At 38.7% G+C, this 26027-nt stretch overlaps 1 protein-coding gene across 1 annotated transcript; it reads left to right on the top strand.

Annotated features, from left to right (window-relative positions):
• The first annotated feature begins 280 nt into the window (after positions 1-280).
• On the top strand, positions 281-24234 carry LOC130457303 (zinc finger protein 594-like). Its single transcript, XM_056817726.1, is given in 4 exon segments — positions 281-588; positions 1760-1901; positions 21824-22745; positions 22748-24234. Coding segments are annotated over 2 exon segments (873 nt in total). The 5' UTR covers positions 281-588; positions 1760-1901; positions 21824-22319; the 3' UTR covers positions 23195-24234.
• The last annotated feature ends 1793 nt before the right edge of the window (positions 24235-26027 follow it).

The raw sequence follows: 26027 nt of genomic DNA, 5'->3' as shown, positions 1-26027 counted from the left end.
TACCTTTTATGAGAAACATCTCCTCCTTAATTTTAGTGCCTTCTCTGTATTGATTTACTCCATTTTATCTCGCATTTATCTTTTTTGTGACTGGTTGTAATTATGTAGTCTGTGAACTCTTTGAGAGCAGGGCCTATCTTTTGCCTTTCTTTATACCACGCATGCCTAAATGCTTATTCGATTGACAAATAATCACAATTGCTTTGAGCTCTCAGTTAAGAAAAATTCCTAACAACTAGGCAGATTTTTAGCTCCTTGACTAACCTTACATGCTAACAATGTTAACATGTTAATAATCAGGAAATCGAATTGAATTGGCCTGAAGGCACCAATATTCCGGAAGTTTGGGGTTCTCTTGGACGCTCTAGGAACAACGGAGGACCCAGATATCGATGGTTGGAGGGCTGGAACTGAGGTTGGCTGGGGGGCTTGGGGAGGACAAAGGGGGCCGTTCCCGGGCTTGCCTGGGAGGGCGCCAGAAGTGGCCATTCCCACCTGGCCTGGTCTGGAGCGGTGACGGTGATGGCGGCTGTAGTGGGTGGGGTACGGGCGACGAGCGGGCAAGAGGCTGGTGGCAGCCTGAAGAAGGTGAGACCCCTCGTCTCCCCGTGGTTCGGAATGTAAAGGGTTGAGCTTAACCCCCTTCCTTCCCAACCCACGCACACCCGTGTCTGCGCCGTGACAATACACCCCTTCACCTACATGTGGTAACACCCATCCATATAACCATCTACCCATCCAACAAGCACCATCCGTCCATCAATCCATCCATCCATCCACCCATCCATGTATCCATTCATTCATCCAAATATTCATTTATTCATCCGCCCATCCATGTGTCCTCTCCAGCACTAGCCCGAGTTCGCTCTCTCGGGCACCCCTCCATTGTTATACCACTCTTATTCACTCCTATAAACACCTTCTTTCCCCATTCCCGATAGACTAGACCCCCCACTCTTGGGTGGCCAGAAACACACTACCTGGTTTCCCAATCTTTGGGAGCCCAACAGTCATTCAGACATTCACCTCTGCTCCTTAAGTACAGCATTCCCTCCTTTTCTTTCATTTCCTTCAACGTGTATCCCTTCCGTAGGCACACAGACTTCTCTTTTTACACACTTTCTTTTTTGTGCCTCTCCCACCCCATAAGACATTTATGCATCAGTACTTCCCCAACCCTCCTGTTCCCCTCCGCCACCACCCCACCCCGCCCCTTCTCTCCTTTTTCTGGTCCACCATGAGACATGGAGTGCTAGAACTTACAAGTCAGCAAGTACTTGATTTAGAAAATTTTATTTAATTAATTTAGAATATTACAAGATTCATGTTCTTTCCCTCCCCTCCCCCACGGCCTTCCCGTAGTCAACAGGAAATTCCACTGGGTTTTACATGTCAGCAAGTACTTGAGTGAAAATCCCACTTCTGTATGTTTTTGGTTGTGTGGGGCTTACAAACTTTGTGACCTCAGGCATCTGATACTCAGGTTTCTTATTTATAAAATGGGGATTAATGATACCTGAAGAAAGTACCTCACAGTAATATAGTGTGTATGAAGGAAGTACTTTGTAAATGTTGAAATTGTGTATGAATTTCAGTTCTTATTATAACCACAATCATCCCTTATCTTCCTACCCACTTATCCTCAGATAAAAAGTCAGATTAAAGCCCCTCGTGCCCTTTCAACCCCTCACCCAACTGGTACCAAAACTTTCTTTCTCTCAGAGCCTATAGTTTTGCATTTGCTTCCTCACAATAACAGAAATTCCCTCTTCAAGAGCCAAATATGGTGCAGGCAATGGCTGTGTTTCATACCCAAAAGGAGTCCAAGAAATTAGTCTTCCCACAAAAGAATATCTACAAGGATCAGGTGCTGGAGAATGATGGAAACATGAGTCCATTAGGTAAGCACTCCTCTCCTTTCCCATAATTTATTGGAACTTTCAAGTGTTATATTTAAAAATTAAAAACAAAAACAAAATCTCTAAGATGGACCTGGGAATTTTATCTATAAAGAGATCAGTTTAAATTGGGATCAGGATTCTTCATTTTTAAAAATGTCTTCTCCCACAACATGACAAATATAGAAATATGTTTTGTATGATAGCATATTGGTTATATAACCAATAGCAAATTACTTACCATCTCAGGGAGTGAGGAGGGAAGAGAGGGATAAAGAGAATGTAGATCTCAAAAGGTTAAAAAGTGAACAGCAAAAATTATTTTTATGTGTAAGTGGGGGAGGGGGGAATAAAATGTTACAAATAAAATAAATTGGGTCAGAAATTATAGATTTCCATATCTCTATGAGTTACAGAAGCTAGATATTTCTGTTTCCTGTACCAGAGGATCAGATCTGGAATAAAAAATTGGGAAATGAGTCATTCATTGATTTCTTCCTTAGTCTATACCTTTCCTTTCTGCAGCAGTCTTACAAAATAGGACCTTCTTACAATGTGATTGATTCACTGCAAACACTTTGCCTTTTTTGGATTCTCTAGCTTAATTTTTGTTGGGCCTAAAGTAACACTCCAGCACTAGTTAACTTCTGCCTCTAAGGAATATTCCTTCCATTAATAGAATTATAGAATTTAGGGCTAGGAGGAACATCATAAGCTGCCCAGTCTGCTTCCTTCATTTTATGGATGTAGAAACTGAAGCCAAGATAGAAGTGACTTGTTAATAACAATGTTAGTATTTGAACCTAGGTTCTCTAACTTCAAATCTAATGTTTTTCCTCTTAAAATAATTTGTTTCCCTCTATTACTTATATACATTTAGAAGGGCTATATCAATTTAAGTCTTGGAGATACCATATGCCCCAGTTGGACACTATAGGTAACCTCATTTTGCCATTGTGTATCTGATGATAAAGACTGGGAACTTTGCAGTATTATATAATGAATTTTTTTTTTCAAGAATCAGAAATTTCTAGATCTTATCTTTTCCACTTCCCAACCTCCCCCCCCCCCCATACTTCCTTCACCTTCTCTTACAATAACTGGAATTCTGCATTGAACAAGTGGGACACCATTCTTCTGTCTATGTGTCATGAAATACATAGTAATCTAGAAATGGAGAATAGAATAAGAAAGGTTAAGAGCAATTCTTTTGAGTCATCTCCATCTCTAGATCTTGAACTCTATCTAGATCATGACCTAATTCAGACCACACCTCTGGTGGTTTAGGTTCAATTTTGGAACACTATGACATACTCAAGGGTAACGCAAAAGGAGATTCACTTAGTCTAGAGCAGAAACAAGATATTCAACAAGATAGACATTGAGGACATCTCTAGTTGATTCATCTGAGCAAAGGCCCCTTGCCTGAATTGCCTATCATGATTCACCACCCAAGAAGCCTTGTGACCTTTTTGTACATAGGTGACTAGGAAATGATATCAGCAGCCTGACCCTTTAGTCCTCTCAGCCAAACAAGTCTCAAGAATGGTTTCAATACTTTTTGAGGAAAAACTAGCCTGATATTTTTGAAGTTGTTCAATCACTTCAGTTGTGTCTGGCTCTTCATAACTCTATTAGGGATTTTCTTGACAAAGACGCTAGTGTACTTTTGCCATTTCCTTCTCCAGCTCATTTTATAGATGAGAAAAGTGAGGTTCACAGGGACTTACTCAGGGTCACAAAGCTAGAAAGTGTCAGAGACCTGATTTGAACTCTAGCCTTCCTGACTCCGGGCCCAAAGCTATGCCACTGTGCCACCCAGTTGCCCTAATTAGGATGTCTTACCATAATACCTCTATGTGCGCCTGAATATTACTCTACATAAAAGAGAGGGCAAATAAGCTAATTTTCAGCAGAGAAGAGACATGATTGAAATGATATATTGGAAAAGTAGTCTGGAAGCAGTTAGTGGAACTAACTCTCACCCTCTTCAAAGTAATAAGCCTCAACTCAAATGCTAACAATAGGGCTAAAGATGAAACAAATGTAAGAGACACAGAAGAATAGATAGGTCTTTATGATCTGGTCTTCCTTTTCTTTCATTTCCTGTATTCAAAGATGACTGTGAGGTTCTAAGCCAGAGTAACTGGAAATGACAGAAAAAGAAAAGTTGGAAGAGACAGCTGTTTTGGATAAAAATGATGGTGGTGGGGATCCATTAACAAAATAATAAGTATTTCAGAGCCTTCTCTGTGCTCAGCAATATTCCATAAAGAAAGAACGAAGAAAACAAATTGTAAGAGTGATTCAGGGTTGAAGGTAGATTTAATAAGAGCTCAGAGAGGTATTAATGTCCTTGGCAGTATCAATGTGGTTGACCCTTGATCTAGTTTGGATAGCACAGTATGACATACTATTGGGAGTTTGTCAACAGTTAAGGAGAACTAGCTATATGTTTATGACTTATAATGTATGAAAAAGTGCTTCATAGTTCCCCAAAATTCATTTACCTCTTCAGTAAAATGAATTATTCTAAAATGAAGGGTTCAGATCCAATGTTATGGACTTTGCCACTAGTAGCAATCCAATGATCCAGGACAATCCTGAGGGACTCATGAGAAAGAATGCTATTCAGATCAAGAGAAAGAACTGTGGGAGTAGAAAAACATATGACTTATCATTTGTTTATAGCAGTATATTATTTGGGGTTTTGGTTCTAAAAGATTGCTCTATTGCAAAAATGAACAATATGGAAATAGGTATCAAGTGATAACATTTGTATAACATAGAATTGCTTGTCAGCTCTGGGAGGGGGGAGAAAAGAAGGGAGGGAAAGAAAATGAATCATGTAAACATGGAAAAATATTTTAATAAGAAAAAAAATTTAATGGAGCATTTTTATTTTATTTTATTTTTCCATTTGAATTACTTTATTTAATCAATTTAGAACATTATTCCTTGGTTACAATAATCACATTGTTTCCCTCCCTCCCCTCCACCCACCCTTCCCACAGCCAACGCGCAATTTCATTGGGTATTACTTGTGTCCTTGATCAGAACCTATTTCCATGTTGTTGTTTGCACTAGGATGTTCATTTAGAGTCTACATCCCCAATCATATCCCTTCAACCCATGTATTCAAGCTGTTGTTTTTCTTTGGTGTTTTTACTCCCACAGTGTTTCCTCTGGATGTGGATAGTGGTTTTTCTCATAGATTCATCCAGGTTGTTCGGGGTCATTGCATAAGAAAAATTTTTTAAAAGAAAAAAGTTTGAAAATGAAATTACTTCATTGCTAAATGGAGTCTGTCTAACATTTCTATTATTAAAAGTGCTGATCTATTTTGTACAACAACAACAAAAAACAGTTAAGGAGAGAGTGGTATCCAAAAATGTAGAGAAGAAAGATTATCCAAAAGAAGAGACTAGTCAGTAGTGTTGAATACAGCAAAGATGTCAAGGAGGATGAGGCCTAAGAAGACTTGTCAATTAAGATATCATTTATCTTTGGAAAGAGTAATTTCAGTTGAGTGATGAGGTCAGAAGTCAAATTACAAATGGCTGAGGAGTGAATGAGAAGAAATCAAGTGGAACAACAAGTGTAGACAGTTTTTCAAGGAATTTGGATGGGAATGGAAGAGATAATAGAATGATAACTTGAGAGGATGGTAGGTTGCAATCTGCTAGACAAAACAGGAGGGGAGGGTATCAAAGATACACGTAGAGAGGTTTGTCTTGGCAGACTATTTCAGTATCATAAACTGGGAGAAAAGAGGTGATAGTTATATGAAATATAACAATAGGATTATAGAAAGATAAACTTTGATAAGGTTAAGTTTAAGAATATTGGATGCTGTCTCCAGAGCTACTATCATGAGCCCATTCCAAGAATCCTAGAAGGAATGTTGGAATGTCCAGGGAGCTGGAAGAAACTGTCTTGAGCTGGGAGAGGAAGGCTGCTCCTTCTGAGTGTTTCCTACCTCAATCTTTTGTGAGAGAAGAAAACTGTAAACTGCCATTGGAGGTTCCTGTTTCACTGGAGAGAACATTTTACAGATGATCTAGCGATACCTGCTGTTTTACCAACACTGTCTAAGAGAAGTTTACCTGAAGATCTTGCTTGGTGGACTCTGAGATTTACTTCAGAGCCATATTCAGCTCTGAGTGAACTCAGCCATCTTGGGTTCATTCTTAGTAAATTTGGAGACACTTCTGAGATATTGTAACTGCCAAAATATGGTTGCCAAAACTGTGAAGGATAATTTTAGTGTTTTGACTTAAAATCTAAATAATTGGTCGCCATGGGAAATTCCCAAATATGAAAAATACCCAAGTCAGCTGGGGATTTATGGAGATTTTAATTAATATAATTGAAGGAATTAAGGGAAGCGGGGAGAGAGAGAGAGAGAGAGAGAGAGAGAGAGAGAGAGAGAGAGAGAGAGAGAGAGAGAATAGCCAAGCAGTAGAAAAGGGCCTAGGCTATTTTGGCCTAGGCCTAAGCCTAAGGGAGAGTGAGTCAATCTTTATCACTCACCACAAGATTATCTCCAAGCTGGGTTCAATTGCGAACTCCATTCAAAATGCCCCTCACTTCAACTCCGAACTCCAACTCCATCCTGAACTGACTTCCAGTCCCAAACTGAATTACTTGAACTGACTTCTCCTTTTAAAGAAATTTTCTCTTATGTCACCTCCCCTAAATTTTCACATCTACCAATCACAGTAGACCCTTTTTCCCAGGACTGCCCATTCTTAGATCTCATCTTCTTTTGTTCTCACCTTCTCTGGTTAGATTAAATCCTCTGAGTACTTCACACCTCTTTTGTTAAGCTTGCCTTTTGTAAGTTGCTTGACCTTTTAGGTACTAATTTAACCTTTATAGATACTTAGCACCTTTTTGTATTAGATCTAAAAATAGACCTAGCAAAGGTTCTAGCTTTACTATAAGTGTGAGTTAGGGACTTTTCATTGTTCAATCAGGAGTTTGCAACTTTATCTTCCCCTAAGGCACTGTCTGAGTTGGGTGGAGTAATTTTAAAAGTTCTCAATACATTCCTGATCAAGTACCTCCATTGTTAAAAATGGGGAATAGCTTAATCAAATCTTCTGAAGTAAAGTCTGAGCAGTTTTAAGATTCACATTATAAAATTAAACCAACAACTGAAGATTGTAGTCAGGTAGAATAGAAAAAGTTTTGATGAGGAATTAGTGAGAGCCAGGGAGAAATAGTATAGCCTGAAGACCAGAAGACTCCTGGACATATATGGACATATATTGAAGGGGTGGAGTTTTAGGACTTAGAATCAGGGCATCCTTGTGTTTCAATCCCTATATTTTACACTTGATTTCTAAATAAACAAAGTTACTTTTACACAAATCAGTCTCCAAGGTGTATATGCACTGGCCCAGTGAAGGAATGTTCATGTTGCCTTCCCTTCACAATAGGGAACTGAGATACTTACAGACAGCCAATTAAGTATCTAACCCAGTTTCCTATAGTGGATATCACCATCTATCCACATTATTTTTTCAGTTGGTGAGCTAAACAGGACTTTTTGCACCTATAATCTCCATTTTGAGCAAAAACTGCCATTTCTTCATTCACCTGGCAGTTTGGAACGTTTGTTCACAGCAGGGAGTCTAGGCAGGCATAGAACTCCAGCAGCTGACAAACTATAATTACTGTGGGAGAAACAACAGGTGGCTCAAAAACCCTTCTCTCAGTCAGCCACAACTCCCTAAGCAAGGAATTTTGTTTTTTTTTTAATCTTACTGATTGATTATTGTAACAATGTGTAATTACATTGTTCAACTAGTGTATTTCCCTACATATTTCTACATAACCTTACCTGCACTGATACAAGATTGGATAGGTTATGAATGTTTAAAGCCTGTGCTAAAAATTACTATACAGCAACTCATATCGTATGTCCCTATACTGGTTTTGACTCTGGCTCAATGGTTAAAGCAAAGAATAAAGCAAATAAAATTAGAAAATGTGGAGGCACAATGCAGAGAGCTAGCTAACACAAGGAGATCAGTGCAGGGTGCAGAGAAATCTGATGCACCTACAAAGCTAGAGTTGGAAAATGAGGCATTAGAGTCAAACCCTACTACCATATTTCCACTAAAAGAAATTCCTGTAGTGTCCCCAGATAGTGGAATCTGGCATGTGAGGGCTCATAAGAGTTTCACACAGGCCAATTTGAATGGCATTAAAAAGAGATTTCCTAAGTATGAAGAACCAATGCAGGTTGTCAGAATTTATGAGGGTCATCAAAATTTTTTATCCTTCCTGGCAGGATTGTGAAGTTTTATTAGATGAAATTATTACTAAAAGAGAGAAATAGAGGATTATAGAACAAAATAATTTCAATCCTGAATAACCCAACTGGCCAACAAAGGAGCCAAACTGGGAATATTCCTCAGTTTCCATGCATAGAGAATTGGGGAGAGCAAGAGAAGCACTCTTAGAAACAATGAAGGCCAATTCCAAGTACCTGGGAACTTGGTATAAGTTTGAAGGGCTTAGACAAGAGGAGGCAGAGACTCCAGCTAGTTTTTTTAAGACAGGATAATTTATTTCAGTGAAAAATGGCTTGTATATGATTTGCTATCAAGAACATATTAACCACATACATCACCAACTTGTGAAAAATTCCTCTCTTGTAATAAAGAATTTTTTTCAGAAATAATTGCCCAGACTGGTTTACAATGGAACTTGAAGAATTGAAGAAAGTAGCTACTTATATTTGGTGGGGAGAACATGATAGGCTGAGGAAAAAACAGAGGTCATTGACAATTTGCAAAAAGAGATCAGAGTACTTAAGCAAAAACTGAAAGACAGTGGCATACAACAAGTAAAGACTGTGGCTTCATTGAGATCTTTCAAGCCTCAAAGAAATAACTTTAGCCCTAGGATCAAATCCTAGGTGCTATCTCTGCAACAAAATGTGCCACATGATGAGAGAATGTAGATTCTGGGGACAGTTCTCTTCACAAGGATTTAGGGGAAACAAAGGCAGCCCTTTCAACAATTATAATACTGTGGAGTATTTTGTACCACTTGGAATGGAGGAAATAATTGTTCTAGGACTTGGTACTTCTGGGTGGGATTTCACTACATGATCATTGATTGCTCTTAAATCTTGTACAAATCTGTAGCATATGCGCCCATTTTCATCTAGCTTTGGTTCTTTTATAGGTAAAATTGAGGTATTATATTCAGATATGCATAGTACCAGAATGCCTTGCTGTAATAAGGATTCAGTTATGGGTCTTATCCCCTCTACAGCCCCTTTACTCAGGGGATACTGAGGCATATAGGGAGCAGGACCTGGTTTAGTAATTACTTTTATAGGAGTTACAGATTTTAATAACCCAATATCTGTAGAACTTGATGCCCATAAGACTTTGGGAATATTGTTTGGGATGGAATAGATGGTATTTCCTTCTCCCTCTGGTAAACCTCAGAGCCCACCAAGCAGGATCTCCAGGTAAACTTCTCTTAGGCAGTGTTGGTAAAACATCAGGTATAGCTAGATCTTCTGTAAGATGTTCTCTCCAGTGAAACAGGAACCTCCAATGGCAGTTTACCATTTTCTCTCACAAAAGGTTGAGATAAGAAACATCAGAAGAAAGCAGCCTTCCTTTCCCAGCTCAAGACAGGAAGTGTCAGTTGCTTACTCATACAGCTTCTTCCAGCTCCCTGTACATTCCAACATCCCTTCTAGGATTCTTGCAATAGGCTTATTCTAGTAGCTCTAGAGATAGCATTCAGTATTCTTAATCTTAACCTTATCAAAGTTTATCTTTGTATAATCCTATTCTTATAGGGAATATGAACCTTTTGTGTAATACCTATTCCCCCATCCTATTCATCCCCAGAATTTAGGGTGATTTTTTTTTTGTTAAAACAGACAAAACAAAACAAAACCCAAGATGGAACTGGGATCATTTTAATTCGGACTCATTAAGTTTAGACTCCAAATTAAACTGATCCCAACCTCATCTCAGTCAAGCAAAAAATTAGTCCACATATTGACTTCATTTCAGGCCAATATGTATATGAGTTAGAACCTCAGAGTTGTTTTAATTTGTGTTTGTCTTATTATTAGTGTTGTAGAACATTTTTATATGGTTATTGTTACTGTGTCACTCTTTTTTTAAGTCTTATAGTTCATTCATGTTTGAATTAATTCCTATATGTCTTGGATTTGTTGTTGTTTAGTCTTTTCAGGCATGCCCAACTCTTTGTGACCTCATTTAGGGTTTTCTTGGCAAACAAACTGAAGACTAGTACTAGAGTAGCCCAGTTCATTTTACAAATGATGGCAAACATTAAGTGACTTGCCCAGGGTAAGTGTTCAAGGCCAGATTTGAACTCGAGAAGATGAGTCTTTTTAACTCCAGGCCTAGCACTTTATTCACTAGCTGCCCCATATCTTGGATAGCCAACCTTTATCAGAGAAACTTTCTACAATAATTTTTCCGCAGTTTCCCTTCTAAATTTAACTGCAATGTTTGTACAAAACCCCTTCAATTTCATGAAATTGCAGGTTTTATTTTTTATTATGCATTTCTATCCCCTGGTTAGTCAATAACTTTCATTCCCCTTTTTGAAGGTATATGTGGTATTTTCTTCTCTTTTCCTCTTAATTTGTTTTTGACATGACCTTTACTATCTCAGTCTTATAATCATTTTGAACTTATAGTCAGTGATGGATAGAGAAAGTCAGAAAACCTTAGATTCCAGATCTGCCTCCACAAGTTGACTCATCCACTATTTAGAATGTTTTCTTTTTATATTCCATTCAGTCCTTTGTCTTTTGTTCAGTTTTCCTTTATTGATTACAATTTTTATCATATTATGGTCTATAAAATATGGGCTTAAGATTTCTTCTTTTCTGCTTTTTTATGAGTTCTCTATAAACTAGTACATCAATCATTTTTAATAAATGCAACTGCAGTCTAAGAAATAACCCATTCAGAAGTCTCCACAGGACTCTTTAATATAGTTTTCCCAATGTTTTATTTGTAATGTCCTTCTTTATCTCTTTTGTTAGACTTATCAAGCTCTGGTGGAGAAACATTAAGTTTGGCTATAATTAATTCCCTACTATTAATTCTTTTAGAATAATGAGTAGCTTTTATTTTAAGAACTTTGTTTCTTCCTAGCTGTATGACCCTGGGCTAGCCCTTACTGCTCTTCTGTCTTAGAGTCAATACACAGTATTGATTCTAAGATAGAAGGTAAGGTCTTAATATTTTAAAAACAACTTGATTGCTTCAGAAAATGTATGTTGGAAATTGTTATTACATGTAAATTGGGAAAATAAAGTATTTTAAAAAGAAAATCAGTAAAAAAAAGTACAAATAAAAAGAACTTGATTGCTATGTTATTTGGCACTTACAATGTGTATGTATATATATTTTATTTTTGAATATTTTATTTCACAAGTAAATGTATAATTTTCATTGTATATTTTCTGAAATTATATCTGCCTCTTTCCCTTCTCTTCACTCTCCTGGAGATGATGAGTAATTATAATAAAGAACTGCTTAATAATACATTAAAATGTATATAAATGACTATGATATTGTTTTATTGCCTATAGTGCTTTTTAATCAAGAAGTGGTTTTCCTGCTTTACCTTTTTTATTTTCTTATTTTAAAATCCTTAGCATCTGTTTTAGAACCAATACTAAGTGTCAGTTCCAAGGCAGAATTGAGGGCTAGGCCATTGAGTTTAAGTGACTCACTAGAAAGTGTCTGAGGCCACATTTGAACCCAAGACCTCCCATCTCCAGGCTAGTCTATCTATCCACAGAGCCACCTAGTTCAAATTGTTTTCTACTTCTTGAGCATCCATAGTACTTGTAGGAGTGAGTTTTGTAACCAATATTAGAATAATAAGAAGTAATTAGAAAAACAATTATTAATGTGTGATCGTGAAAGTATATAAGCTCTTCTTTAATAGTGGATGTGGCATCTTGGGAGCCTAATTGTATTGGGTAGGGCATTTAAGACACCTATAATTTAACTATGGCAAAGTTATGTAATAATTTTACCAATATCTTATGAGAAAGTCATAAAGGTTATGAGGTTGACTTGAAATCAATCTTAGGGGGTTCAATTCCTCCCTTTCTTGAATTAAGATTTGATAAAGACTGATTGTTCAAATGTGTGGTATGGTGGTGGACAACCAAAGAGTCATTCAATGTTAGTTGTTATGAGTTCAATGTTAAGAACTTCTCATTTGGATGTGAAGGCTTCTCAGATAATAAAAATCATTAAAATAATGGCTGTTAATGAGATAAATGAGCCAATTGATGATAAAACATTTCATATACTATAGGCATCTGGGTAATCTGAGTATCATCATGGTATACCAGATAATCCTAGAAAGTGTTGTGGAAAAAATGTTAAATTTACTCCTACAAATACAATGAAGAAGTGAATTTTTGCTCATATATCATTAAGTATATAGCCTGTAAATAAAGGAAATCAATGGACAAAGCCATCCATGATTGTGAATGTGGCTCTTATAGATAGGACATAATAAAAATGGGCTACCACATAATATGTGTCATGTAAAACAATATCTAATGATGAATTGGCTAATATAGTACCTGTTAAGTCTTAAATTGTAAACAGGAAAATAAAGCCTATCTCTTTTCTAATAAAAAATAACTGTTCTTTAATTTTTACATCATATATATATTTCCTACCAGAAAAAGTTAAGCAAAACTTACCACCAACATCAAGAGCATAAACCCTTAGATATATCTCTTCAGTCAGGACATGAAGCATATGCATGAAAGCACTGGTATAACCTATATCAGACTATTTACCACCTTGGGGATGGGAGAGGGGAAAGAGAGAATCTGAATTGCAAAATATCAGAAAACAATGATTCAAACAAAAATTGTTTCTACCTATAATTGGGGGGAAATTAATTTTATTTATTAGTTTTATTTTTTTATTTTAAGCCTACAGCACCCAGTATTTCCAGGTGGCCTCCCATCTAGATACTAGCCAGTACTTGGCTCAGCTTCCAAGATCATATTGTTAGGGTACGGGATTTCGCCCACCACCACGGAAGACCAAAAGACAATGCAATCAAGCAAAACGGTCATTTATTGAACTGGTGTGCACCAGCAGCACACACCAGGGGAGCCCTGCCATAGAGTTCCAATCATACTCTGGGGATGCTGGGATATATATTCCTTCCAGCATGCATGGCCCCCCAGTCCCTATCTAGTACATACCATTGTTGGAATGTTTGCCAGCATTTATGGTCCCTAAGTTCTTATCTGGGACCTTTGACATATTAACTTCCAAGGTCCAGCAATTTCCTGCTCAGGCCCCTAAGTTCTTATCTGGTACCTACTGCTGGGATCTTTGACATATTAACTTCCAAGGCCTGGCAGTTTCCTGCTCCCTCATTTTCTACTTCTTTTTCTCTCAGGGGGCAGAGGGAAGGTCTGCACGCTGAGAGGGCTCGTAGCCTCAGCCTGGAGCTCAAGGTGGCTAGGGGTGGCTAGGGGTTGGTACTGTCATCGGAGGGCCAACACCTGGATGGCATTCAGCTGGTCTTTCACAAACCAGACAAGGCAGTTAAAAATGCAGGGGCCAAATGTCAAGAGTAGGATTAAGATTACAAGGGGCCCTATAAGGGACATGACTAGGATAGTGAATCAGGGAGAAGAGCTAAAAAGGTGGGCGCACCAGGGACCAGCAGTTTCTCTCTCCTATGTGTTGTGTCGTGTATTCTTTTTGCTAGTTGTCTCCCCACTGCCATAGGGGAACCACACAGCCTTCAGGCGGGCCAGAATCTGAGGCCCCACCTGGTTCAATGCCCCCTGCTGTCCTATTCCCTCCCCTCTCCAAGTATCTAAGGACAAAGGGTGAAGGTCCAAATATACTGTCTGAGAATGGGTGTAGAGCTGTCCCTGCCTATGGTCAGGAGAGAGGGGGAGGGGAATAAGAGGGGGAGGGAAAGGCTGCAGACACAGAGTCTTTAGGGGCATGTCCTCAGTGAATTCCAGGGTCCCAGGTCGGTGGAGAACTGCTTGGAGATCTAAAGGGTGTCCAGCCACTGCTTCCCCCAACGGGCAGACAGATCACAAGGGGAAAGAGTCAGCCCCTAAGATAGAAGTGTACTGGGGCAAATAGCAGATAGGAACAGAACATTAATACAACAGTAATGAACATCACACATTTGCATTTGGGTATCTTAGCCAACAGACTTCATCCTCAGGAATAGATCCCTTTAGGCAATCAGATTCCTGAGTTGTTTGCAGAGCTGGTATGTGATGTCTCTGTTAAAGAATATCCCTTTGCAAAGCACACATTAACTATAAACATCTATAAACACTTGAGTAACAGTATCTTACAGATGTATTATTTTACCCCAGATTCTGGGGAAAATTCAAGAAAGCTTTGAGCTATTCCAAGCTCAAGATCCAAACTTTAATTAAGGCTGCAAATACAAGCCATCAATTAATAAACTTCACCTACTTCTCAAAGTATGTTCCTAACAATTTGAGAATTCCCAATTATTAGGGTTGTTTGAGGAAATGGAAATTTTAATATCACAATTTATATTATGTGCTGATTATGGGAATGTCACAAAGGAAGAAGGCCCAAAAAGGGAAAATATCTCCTCATGTCACAAAGGACACAGTGAGTGGCTTTGTGTACCAAGCAAGGCTGTCACTGCCATTATTGTTTCACTCAAGGATTAATAGCCTAGATGGTCAGGAAAATTCAGTCCAAAGTGAGCCTTGGGCTGCCTTCTCTATAACCATCCTAGGACTTTCCCTCTCCTTAGAGCACTTGCCACTGGATCCCAGAAGCCTTCTTTTTCCTTAAAGCACAAGTCTCACCCATTACAGCTCAGAGAAATTCTGCTTGTCAGCAGACCAGAAACAAATTTCCATACCCTCAAACAAGCTTTTCTGACCATTTGCCCTCTCTAAGGATTCCTTAAGGCCTATGAGTCTACATTATAGCAGTTTTTCTTACATATTTTGGCAATAATTAATTTATCACAATTTAGTCATAAAACCTGAACAGGAATGTTGAATTCATTAGCTCTACAGTAAATACATATCAGGGCTAGATCAACTTGGGCCATCTGAAGGAACTAAGACAAGATCAGTCAGGAATCTCTAAGGATTTCAGAGAAATTCCAGAATTATTTGTGATTTTACAAAACTACATACATCAATTCTAGAAATTATCCCTAAGCTAAAAGATCCAATTATGAGAACAAAACATCTGTTCTCTTTCACCTTCTCCCTCTCTGTCTCTGTCTCTCTGTCTCTGTCTCTCTCTGTCTCTCTCTCTCTCTCTCTTTCCTTCAAAACCCCTCTGCTTAAAAAGCAGAACACAACTTCCATTCTTCCTTTACAAACCCACATACTAAAGTTTTATGGACTTTAGATCAAAGTCCCTCTTTCTTCTGAATTCAAATCCAACATACCTTCTCTACTTTCTCTTACTTGCTTTTACCATCATAAGTCAAACAACTATCCCCCTGGTATCACTTCAATTGCTAACCGGTAACCCAAAAGAATTCTGATTTAAAGGATTACATCATTGAACCACTGCACCTTTAGCATAGTGCTCATCCATTATAAATTTTAGTTCATAATACAAATTGGTAAACTGAGGTAACCACTGAGTATTGAACAAGTGGCACAGGTTTACAATGAGCTTTTGTTCACATCTAAACAATACTTAAACACATATTTTAGCAGCAACTCACATAACAATTGTAAAATTCTGAGCAAGCATTTTTCACATATATGCCATTTTTTAACACCCTACCCACTCTTTGGCTACTGTTTGCCACAAATATATTTATACAGATCAAAAATGTAATCCAAATATTAACCAACAAATCCCTAGAACTCGTATGTGGTAACTTATCAATTACATATCACTCAACTCATTTTATCACTCTGGACCTGGAATGTTTGCATTAGGATTCCACAGCTCCACACAAGCTTCTTGGTCAGCCAGGGCTGGCAATATTTGCTTGCTTGAGCACCTTAAAACCTCCAAAATATACAATTAAAATATACTCATCTTTAAGTTCTATCACACAGTGATTGTCAACCTTTTGAGGTCACTAATTCAGCCCCTAAGTATCAATGTGTAACAATTATAAGCACTTCTTTCTCCTTCCTGTGTGCAAGGAAGGGGTTAATAACTTCTGAGCAATTTATCCTTAGGCTGCTTGGCTTGATTTAGATTTTATTACTTAGCAACCTTGGTCCGTCCTTCTCAGTGGATTTCATTTTGAACTCCATACTTCCAAATAGTTATTTGGAAGTCCTTTAGCAATGTTTCAGTGTAACCAAACTGAGGTGCAAGCATTTACCTGTACTTCTCTCAAATCTGTCTAAAGTAGAATAGAACCTCCAATTTAGTTTTCTTTTAGCTCAAAACATTGCTACATTCCTAATTTAAGTCCATCAACATTATCCCAATTTATAATTTGTCATATCTATTTCATACTAGAATTCATAGTACCAGTTAGTACCTCTATTCATTACTCTTATTGAAGTGGAGCACTTCATAGAACAAATCCAGACACCCCAAAATTCAATTATTAACTTATATAGACAGGTTATAAGATATAAAGTTATTTCCTTTCACATGTACTTAATCACTTTTCCCTAGTTAGCTACATGTTACCTGGCATTCCAGCCTCACCTCTTTGATATCTCTGAAGCTAGACTATTTAATCCTCATGACAAGCCCTCTTGATTTCAAGGCTCGTTAAATTTGTCTTGTTAAAGACTTACAGTTTGTATATCATATACCCCTAACCTATTTAGGTGGAAAACTTAATTCTTCTCATAATACAAATGCATACATATTTCGCATCCACTCAGCATTACTAATTTCCAGCATTTGGTATCTGAATACATGTTCATCTCTAGATTGCAAATTCCTTCCTATGCATTTTGCACAGTTAAAAACAATTCACATGACCTTGATCAAAGACATCATTTAAAAATTTCCTCTTTTGTAAAATATCATATTCTTAGCACTTATATCATTAAATCCCATGCACAGATTAACCACTTTTAAATCTGATTTCAAAGATTCCCAAGTTTAAATTCTAGAAACCATTATGCATTGCAAGGTTTAACAAAACAAACTTCTAACCAGGAGTTTTTGTGCTCAATAAAAATCTGGCAACATTTCACATTTAGAGTTAATTAATTTTTTAAGTGAAAATTGCCTCCAACTGTGGAGTAAAAATCTCCCTTTTCTGCTCAGAATTTTCTCTTTCGCTCCTTTGGGGGCCCATCCAAAGGAAGAAAGAGGAAAAAAATCATTGAACAGGTAATTGCTTTTGTCCTCTGTTGAGGATTAATCTTGCATCTCCCCCATTTTTACATAGAGACGAGACTGTGACAGAAACACACAACTTTGTAGCAAGCATGCTTTGAAAGGAAAAAATCAATGTTTTAGGATCCATTCTTAAGAAGAAATATTTTCAGGGAGAAAATTCATTAAAACAGTTTCAGTGTACTGCTCCTTTAAGTGTCTCAGGGAAGGAACTTCTAAATCCCCTCCCATGCAGATTTTACTCTTTCATAGCCTGCCTGGTTGGAATTCAGGCAGAGGGAGCAGGGGAACAGCCACTGCAAAGTTAATTTCCCTTTGTGACACTGCATCCTAAACTCCTTTATCTTCTTTGTTTAATCTAGCCATGACAAAGACTCAAAGAAGCCTATAGGACACCCTCTCTTACACATTCATACACCTTTGTCCAAATATAGAAAGACACACGAGACAAACAGTAAAAGCCAGAAGACAAACAACAGAGACACGGACATTCACTAGGTTTCGGGGCAGTACACCCCTCCAACCCTACAGGTTTATCTTATGAAACTTGTAAGGACCGTAAACCTTAAAGCAAGCTGTTTGACCAGGAGGCTGATTATCTATTGTTGAGACCAAGAAGTTGAAGGTATCTCAAGGCATTGGCTAGGTTACTTATCAACCTTATCCCTTCCGTCTTTAACCGGTGAAGAATCCTGATATCAGTGACTGCTTGTCAGTGGCTGGCTGCCCAGTTCCTCCTTGTGGCAAAAAACCTCGGTACCAAAAATAAAAAACCTCAGGGTTAAAAAAACACCTAGAGATCAAGGGGCGTCCCCCAGTTTCTCTTAGAGATGCAATATCTTCCCAAAAGGGGACTCGAACCCCTTTCCCAAAGCTAGTTGAGAGCAATTCCAACCTGACAAAGACTCGAACTCTGTGCTCAGGGCCCTCCCAAGTGACTTGACAGATACTCGAACTCTGTACTCAGAGGACTTGAACCCCCGAAAATGCCAAGGTACCTGACAGAGACTCGAACTCCATGCTTGGGGGACTTGAACCCCCGAAAGTTCCAAGTTCGGTACGTACCCTGGACCGTATTCTTTCCCCACCCCACAGACAGATCACAAACACTTCCTCTGGTTCCTGACTGGCCTCCTTGCAGAGGACGCAGAGATGAGATAAAATAGAGTACACACTCAGAAACAGGTGGGAGGATTGGACAGATGTTGCGGGGAGAACCCCTCACTCCAGAACGGGATGGGCCTTGAAACTTAGCTTAAGGATGGCCTGAATAAACCGCAGGCACAGAGAATCATCCACTGGGCCATATGTTTAGCGAGAGTCCTCCTCTCCCCCATACACTTTCGGTCACCACACACACACACACACACACACACTCACACCCCACTCAGCTCACCTGAAGGTCTGGTCCAAGGCAGTGCCTTTGGCCCTTCTGTCAAGGGGTTCTGAGGTGGGGACGACCCAGACGAACCCCCAAATGTTAGGGTCCAGGATTTTACCCACCACCATGGAAGACCAAAAGACAATGCAATCAAGCAAAAGGGTCGTTTATTGAACTGGTGTGCACCAGCAGCACATACCAGGGGAGCCCCACCATAGAATTCCAATCGTAGTCTGGGGATGCTGGGATATATATTCCCTCCAGCATGCATGGCCCCCCAGTCCCTATCTGGTACATACCATTGTTGGAATGTTTGCCAGAATTTATGGTCCCTAAGTTCTTATCTGGGACCTACTGCTGCTGGGATCTTTGACATATTAACTTCCAAGGTCTGGCAATTTCCTGCTCAGGCCCCTAAGTTCTTATCTGGTACCTACTGCTAGGATCTTTGACATATTAACTTCCAAGGCCCGGCAGTTTCCTGCTCCCTCAATATGAGATCAGGCTCATTCAGGGTGGTATGGCTGTAGATCAGGGGTCCCCAAATTTTTTACACAGGGGGCCAGTTCACTGTCCCTCAGACCATTGGAGGGCTGGTCTATTAAAAAAAAAAAACTATGAACAATACTGCTGTCTGGGATAGTAGAGGCTGCAGCGCTGGCAGTGATGGGCCTGTCACACCTTGCACAGGCCCATCACTGCCACCACTATACCAGGCAGCAGTATACACAGTGCAGAATCCCCTCCTCCAGATCGCCACTCACCATGCTGATGTTTTCCATTTTACAGCCACATAATCCTTTGCATGGCACCTTGTTCTGAGAATGAACATCAGAAGTAGTACTGTACGTGAGCAATGGCGCTTTGTGGCACCGCCATATACAGTGCTCCTCTCACTGACTACCAATGAAAGAGGTGCCCCTTCCGGAAGTGCAGTGGGGGCCAGATAAATGGCCTCGGGGGGCCACATGTGGCCCATGGGCCATAGTTTCAGGACCCCTGTTGTAGATTAAAATTTAACTTTTAAGAAAAGAATATAAACAATCAGTAAATGCTTACCGTTAGGAATATAATCCCTTGTTCAGTTGTTTCAATCATGTTTAACACTTTATGACCCCATTTTGAGATTTCCTTGGCAAAGATACTAGAAATGTTTTGCCATTTCTTTCTCTGGCATTTTACAGAGAAGGAAACTGAGGCAAACAGGGGTAAGTGACTTGCCCAGGAACACAGAGCTAGGAAATGTCTGAAGCCAGATTGGAACTGAGGAAGATGAGTTTTCCTGATTCCAAGCCCAGAATTCTATCCACTGTACCATCTAACTGCTCCATATAATTCCTAGAAATGTATTAATAAAAATATTTCACCATAAAGCAACTGAGAGATCTCAGTGAGTCTAGTAAATAGTTTTTCGTCCATAATACATAACTGTCAATAAATTCAAAAGGTTTTTGGTAAGGACAAGTTTCAAATCTTCCTTGACCCAGACACCACTGACCTTTCAGACTCCCAGACTCAGTCTATTTTTCTGGCTCACCCCACATAACTATTATAACTAATTCATCATTAGTTTATCATAGCACATAACTAATAAGGTGTCACATATTGCCATTTTTACCTCCACAGCATCTCTTGACCTTTCCTCACCTCTCACCTAACTGTCACTCAGACCCAGGCCCTTATCTGCCTAGCAGATCTCAGTAGAACCTCTGATTGGTCTCTCTTGGGGTAGGCCCAATACCAGCACATTTTCAGTTCAGTCTCAAAATTAGAATGAATGGAAAAGTCATTGAACAATTAATAAAAAGAGGTTGACTTTGTCCTGGACCAGCAAAGTTTATGCAACAAGGATACAATGAAGTTTAGCTTCTGTAGGCACTGCCCCCTTGTGTCCATACAGAAACATGTCTGGCCAAATGGACAATTTGGTGACTCCAGTGTTCTTCAGATTTTCACCAGTAATGTCCTTAAGAAGGCTATGTCCTTAAGAAGGCTAGAACCATTCAGGTCCCAGAAACTGCTCTGTTGCTTTTTTTAGGGAAAACCTATCATTGTTTCAGGGAGATGAGGGGGAACCCTGGTTCAGTCATAGAATCCTGGCCTCAAGTCTAGTATTACTCCAGTTCCCTTACATACCACTGACATAGTGATTTTCCTTAAGCACAGATCTGACTTCCTCATCTCCTTCCCTTCCCAGCCCACTCCAGTGACTTCCTTTTGTCTCTACCTATTCCCCATCTATCTTTCCTAACTCCTTAAACATTCCTCTCCTTATCATATTCTGTGATCCATTTAATCTGTTATTCTCTCTTTCTTACATACCATACTCCACCCTCTGTTTCACCTTTTAATCCACTATTGCTGGAATGAATTCCATTCTCATTTTCACCCCACTGATTTCCTTTGAAGGAAGCTTTGACATACAGCCCAAGCAACATCTTTGACATGAAGCCCTTCTTGATTTCCCAACTACTATAGTCCTTCCCTCAAACTACCTTGCTTGATTTTTTGTACAATTGACTTAGCTCCTTATAAATTTGAGAAATTAGACCTTTGTCAGAGGTTTTTGTTATAAAGATTTTTTTTACCAAATTGTTGTTCCCCTTCTAATTTTGGTTGCATTGGTTTTGTTTGTACAAAAACTTTTCAATTTAATGTAATAAAATTATTTGTCTTACATTTTGTAATAGTCTCTATCTCTTGCTTGGTCTTAAATTCTTTCCCATAGATCTGACAGCTATTCTATGTTCACCTAATTTACTTATAATTTCCCTCTTTATATTTAAGTATAGAAATTGAAGGGTCATTCCTGAAAATAATAAACAGTATATATTTAAAAACCATCAGCAAGCATCATCTGATATAGGGATAAGTTATACTCCTTCCCAATAAGATCAGGAGTGAAGCAAGGATGCCCATTATCACCTCTATTATTTAATATTGTTCTAGAAACACTAGTAGTAGAAATTAAAGAGGAAAAAGAGATTGAAGGGATTAAAGTAGGCAATGAGGAGACTAAACTATTCCTCTTTGCAGATGATATTATAGTCTACAAATTTGTTATTCATGATGAGAATTTGTTTCATTTTGATTATTATTTCTTCCTTCAAACAATTCCCTTTCTCCTAGAAAATAAGTTAACATTTATTTGAAATTTCTCTTTATATTTTCAGATTGTGAGAACAGGACTAGAAAGAAGGACTGGAAACCAAAGAAGGAAATCTCTGATGATGTTAGTCCAGACATCAGAAGCAATAGCAAGTCCAATTCCACAAAGATTTGAGTTGGTGGAAATCAAGGTATGTAAAGATGAGTTAAAGGGGCACAATTTAAACCTCTCAGAGGATGGGATGAGTCAGACCCGTTCCCAGAAGAGAAGTTTCAGGCAAGTGAATATCACCCAAAGGAAAAGTCTTAAAGAAGAGAGTGGCAAAGAAGATAATGAGACAGAGAGAAACTTCACTGAAAGCTCCAACCTCATTAGACAGCAGAGAGTTCCTGCAGGGAAGGGATTCCAGAGATTTGAAATGTATGATCAGAGGTCAAAAAAAAAAGTCAGAATTTAATGAATATCAAAAAAGTCATACTTTAAAGAGAGCCCATGAATGTAATGAGTGTAGAAAAGTCTTTAGCCGGGGATCAAATCTTACCATACACCAAAGAATTCATATGGGAAAGAAACCCTATATATGTGATGAATGTGGGGAAGGTTTTAATCAGAGCTCTAATCTCTGTAGACATCAGAGAATTCATAGTGGGGAGAATCCTTATGAATGTCATGAATGTGGAAGAGCCTTCAAGGGGAGCTCAAACCTTATCCTGCATCAGAGAATTCACAGTGAAGGGAAACCCTATGTTTGTAAAGAATGTGGGAAAGCCTTTAGTCAAAGTTCACACCTTGTTGCACACAAGAGAATTCATACTGGGGAGAAACCCTATGAATGTAATGAATGTGGAAAAACATTCAGACAGAGTTCACTCCTTATTCAACACCAGAGGATCCACAGTGGAGAGAAACCTTATAGATGTCACAAATGTGGAAAAGCCTTCAGTGGTGCACAGTCTTTCTTAAGCATCAAAGACTTCATGCTGTTGAGGAACTTGATGAACAGGCCTTAAATCAGAACCCAGGCCTTAAAGGACAGCAGAGCATTAATAAAAAAGAGAAACTTTATGAATGTAATGAGTGTGGCAAAGCCTTCCGGTGTAGCTCAGATCTGATTAGACAACAGATAACGCACACTGGCGAGAAACCCTATGAATGTAATGAATGTGGCAAAGCTTTCAGTCAGAACTCAATCCTTATAGAACATCAGAGAATTCATTTGGGAGAAAAGCCTTATAAATGTAGCAAATGTGGAAAAGCATTAAGGAGGAGCTCACAACTTATTCAGCATCAGAGAATTCATAGTGGAAAGAAGCCCTATGAATGCAATGAATGTGGGAAAACATTTAATCAAAGTTCAGCCCTTAATAGACATCACAGGATTCATAGTGGAGAAAAACCCTATGAATGTAATAAATGTGGGAAAGCCTTCAGGTAGAGCTCAGATCTTGGTAGGCATCAGAAAATTCATATTGGAAAGAATATTAGGGGAAGTTAGGTGTTTCAGTGGTTAGAGAACCAGGACTGGAGACAGAAGGTCCTGAGTTCAAATGTAGCCTTAGATACTTCCTAGCCAGGTAATCCTGGGCAAATTACTTACCCCCAGTTGCCTAGCCCTTACTGTTCTTCTGCCTTGATACTTAATATCAACTCTTAAAACAGAAGGTAAGAGTTTTTTAAAAAGAAAAGAAAAAAGCACTTATGAATGCAATCAGTGCAAAAAAGTCTTTAGTCAGGGTTTGGCCCTAAGCATTAAAGAATCCATGCTACAGTATAGCCCTCTGAATATAATTATGACAAAATGCCAGCTTGTTTTTACTTTTGTTAAATATTGGAGAATATATTTTATGGTATAGTCTCATCAAAAGCTATGGTCTCAAGAACAAAAGTTTCATTTTAATCATCAAGAATTATATAATAGAGGGACACATAGGAAAGGTTGAGATGAAAATGTAACATCCTTTTCCAAAGTTTCTTTGGCATCAGAAAATGGTATAAATTGGGTAGAACAATCTGACATCTCCTTATCTAATGTTCCTACCAGGGGGCTAGCAAGTCTAGTAGGCCACACCAATTCCCAAACTGTAGAGATCTTCACAGCAACAATACTAGAGGAGAAATAAATAGGGCAAGTGGGAGAACATAACGAAAAAGTTGGATTTAGTACTAGAGGGTCTGATTGTAAGAAATAGCCTCTTTTGGCCTCGTTTCCTTATCTGTAAAATAGGGATAATGATAATGCCTACCTCACAGGGCTGTTGTGAGGATCAGTGACATATGAAAAATCATTCGAGCCCTAGAGCACCTTTAATTCAATTTTTGCTTTTTTTGAATTCTGAATTTAAATAGTGTAAAAAAATAGTATTTCCATATACACAACAAAAAAGAGGATGGTTTATAAAATTCTGATTTCCATTTTATACCACTTGTTATTTATATTACAAAGAAGTTGTAATAAATTCCACATTATTTTCAAAACTATCCTGCTTGTTTCTGCTTAAACCCCCCCCTCACTCTCTGCACCCAATCCCTTAAATCAGCCTTTCTTCTTCTTCCAAGAAACTACTGGACTGGAGAACCATCCCCCTTCCTTTGTAGAAGTAGGGCACTCAACCATGAAAGTCATGGATATGAATATGAAGCTGTTGTTTCAAGAATCTGTTCTAGCATTCAAAAATGCCAGCTGCCTGAGGCTAATGCAATAGTAGAAAACCCAGTGGATGTAATGACAGTGAGTGCAATTTTGGGTGTTTTCTAGGGAAAAGGGAACATAAGGTAAAAAGGATAAGTTCTTTGAGAAGGCTATGATGAATAGGTATCAACTGTAGTGTAAAAAATAAAATATGCTGACTATGAATTATATTTTATGTTGATAACTTTGAGGGAATAGGATGACTATAATCAATCACCCATTGGAAGAAAGTCAACAACCATACAGAATCATGCCATACTTCCTGTGGACGCCATTAGGCAGAAGTGGCTACTTTCTGCTTAGGGAGAATCACATGGTACAATGCCCACTACAAGATGTCATCATGTCCCCCATGTCTTGATGGGCAATAGATCCACTCCTCAACCTCTGCTGTTCTCATAATGGAATCAATCTTATTATTCCGTTTAAGAAGGGGATATAAAATATCTGATGAGTACTGATATGTCCTATAATCAATGATGTGCCAATAAAGGAGTCATCAGTATAATTCCTTCATTGCTCCTAATCTCAAAGGAGCAGTTAATTGTCTGGTCCTATTTACGCCTGGCTCTAGACCACTCAGCCAGGCTGGTGGCCAAATTGTAAGAATCAGTATTGATGATCTTATCATCCCAGTTCCCTAAGGCTCTTTACATGCAATCATACTGGGAGCCCAACCCACTAGGAAGACCCCATCCCTAACCACATCTTATATCATGGACCACTGAGATGCAATTGTGCATGGCTCTCATAATAGGCAAAGACATCAGGGAATCAGGCAAAACAGCATTCTTTAGGAGCCAGGTCCTAATAGGCAAAGGAGACTATCAGGTTATTGGAAGAAGAAGCATACCAGAACTTGGACTAAATGCCTGCTGCCTCTAGCAGAGTTGCAACCTTTTCATGAAGACTAGCACTCAATGGATCCAGGTGGACTTAATCCTGATTGTATCAATTCCATTTAACAATAGAAGCTTCCTGTACACTTTGTTGAAGAAACCATCTTGCATCATCCAATTCATAATAGAAAACTCTGACAGGTTTGTTTGTTTTTTAATTTGGTGTGTAGCAAGTGGCCACTTGGTCTGGTCTTATGGAAGGAAATCTCCAAGGGTCCAGGTAGAGTGACTGCTAGATGTGTCATGTAATAGGAAAAATATCCTAACAGGTTCTGCCCTCCAGGTAGATTAGACTAGTTTTTCCTTTAAAAGTATTGCGATATCCATTGAGACTTGGTTGGGACTAAATGATTGTTGACATCATTTCCTCATCACTTGAGTACAAAGCCACCTGGAGCAGCTGGAAAGGCTCCCAATCCCACATGGTTGACTTATGGATCATGATGAGAATTTTACTTGCCTGAATCAACTTATGGGGCAATCAATGCCTGCCTTTGTTGAATATTCTACTATTATGGCCAAGTATATATCTTTCAACTGTTGAATCATCTATGAGTCTTACTTTGTTCCAATATTGAACCAAAACTGCCAGGGAGTTGGCTTGAGAATGGTTCAGCTCAGAATATTTGGTGTTGTCTTACAGACCTGGAATATGATAAGTTTGCTGATGTAGGGGGCAG

Source organism: Monodelphis domestica, chromosome 2 (genome assembly GCF_027887165.1).
Source record: "Monodelphis domestica isolate mMonDom1 chromosome 2, mMonDom1.pri, whole genome shotgun sequence".
In the NCBI taxonomy this organism is placed as follows: Eukaryota; Metazoa; Chordata; class Mammalia; order Didelphimorphia; family Didelphidae; genus Monodelphis; species Monodelphis domestica.
Note: the sequence above shows the minus strand (reverse complement) of the source record. Positions and strands in the feature narration are given on the sequence as shown.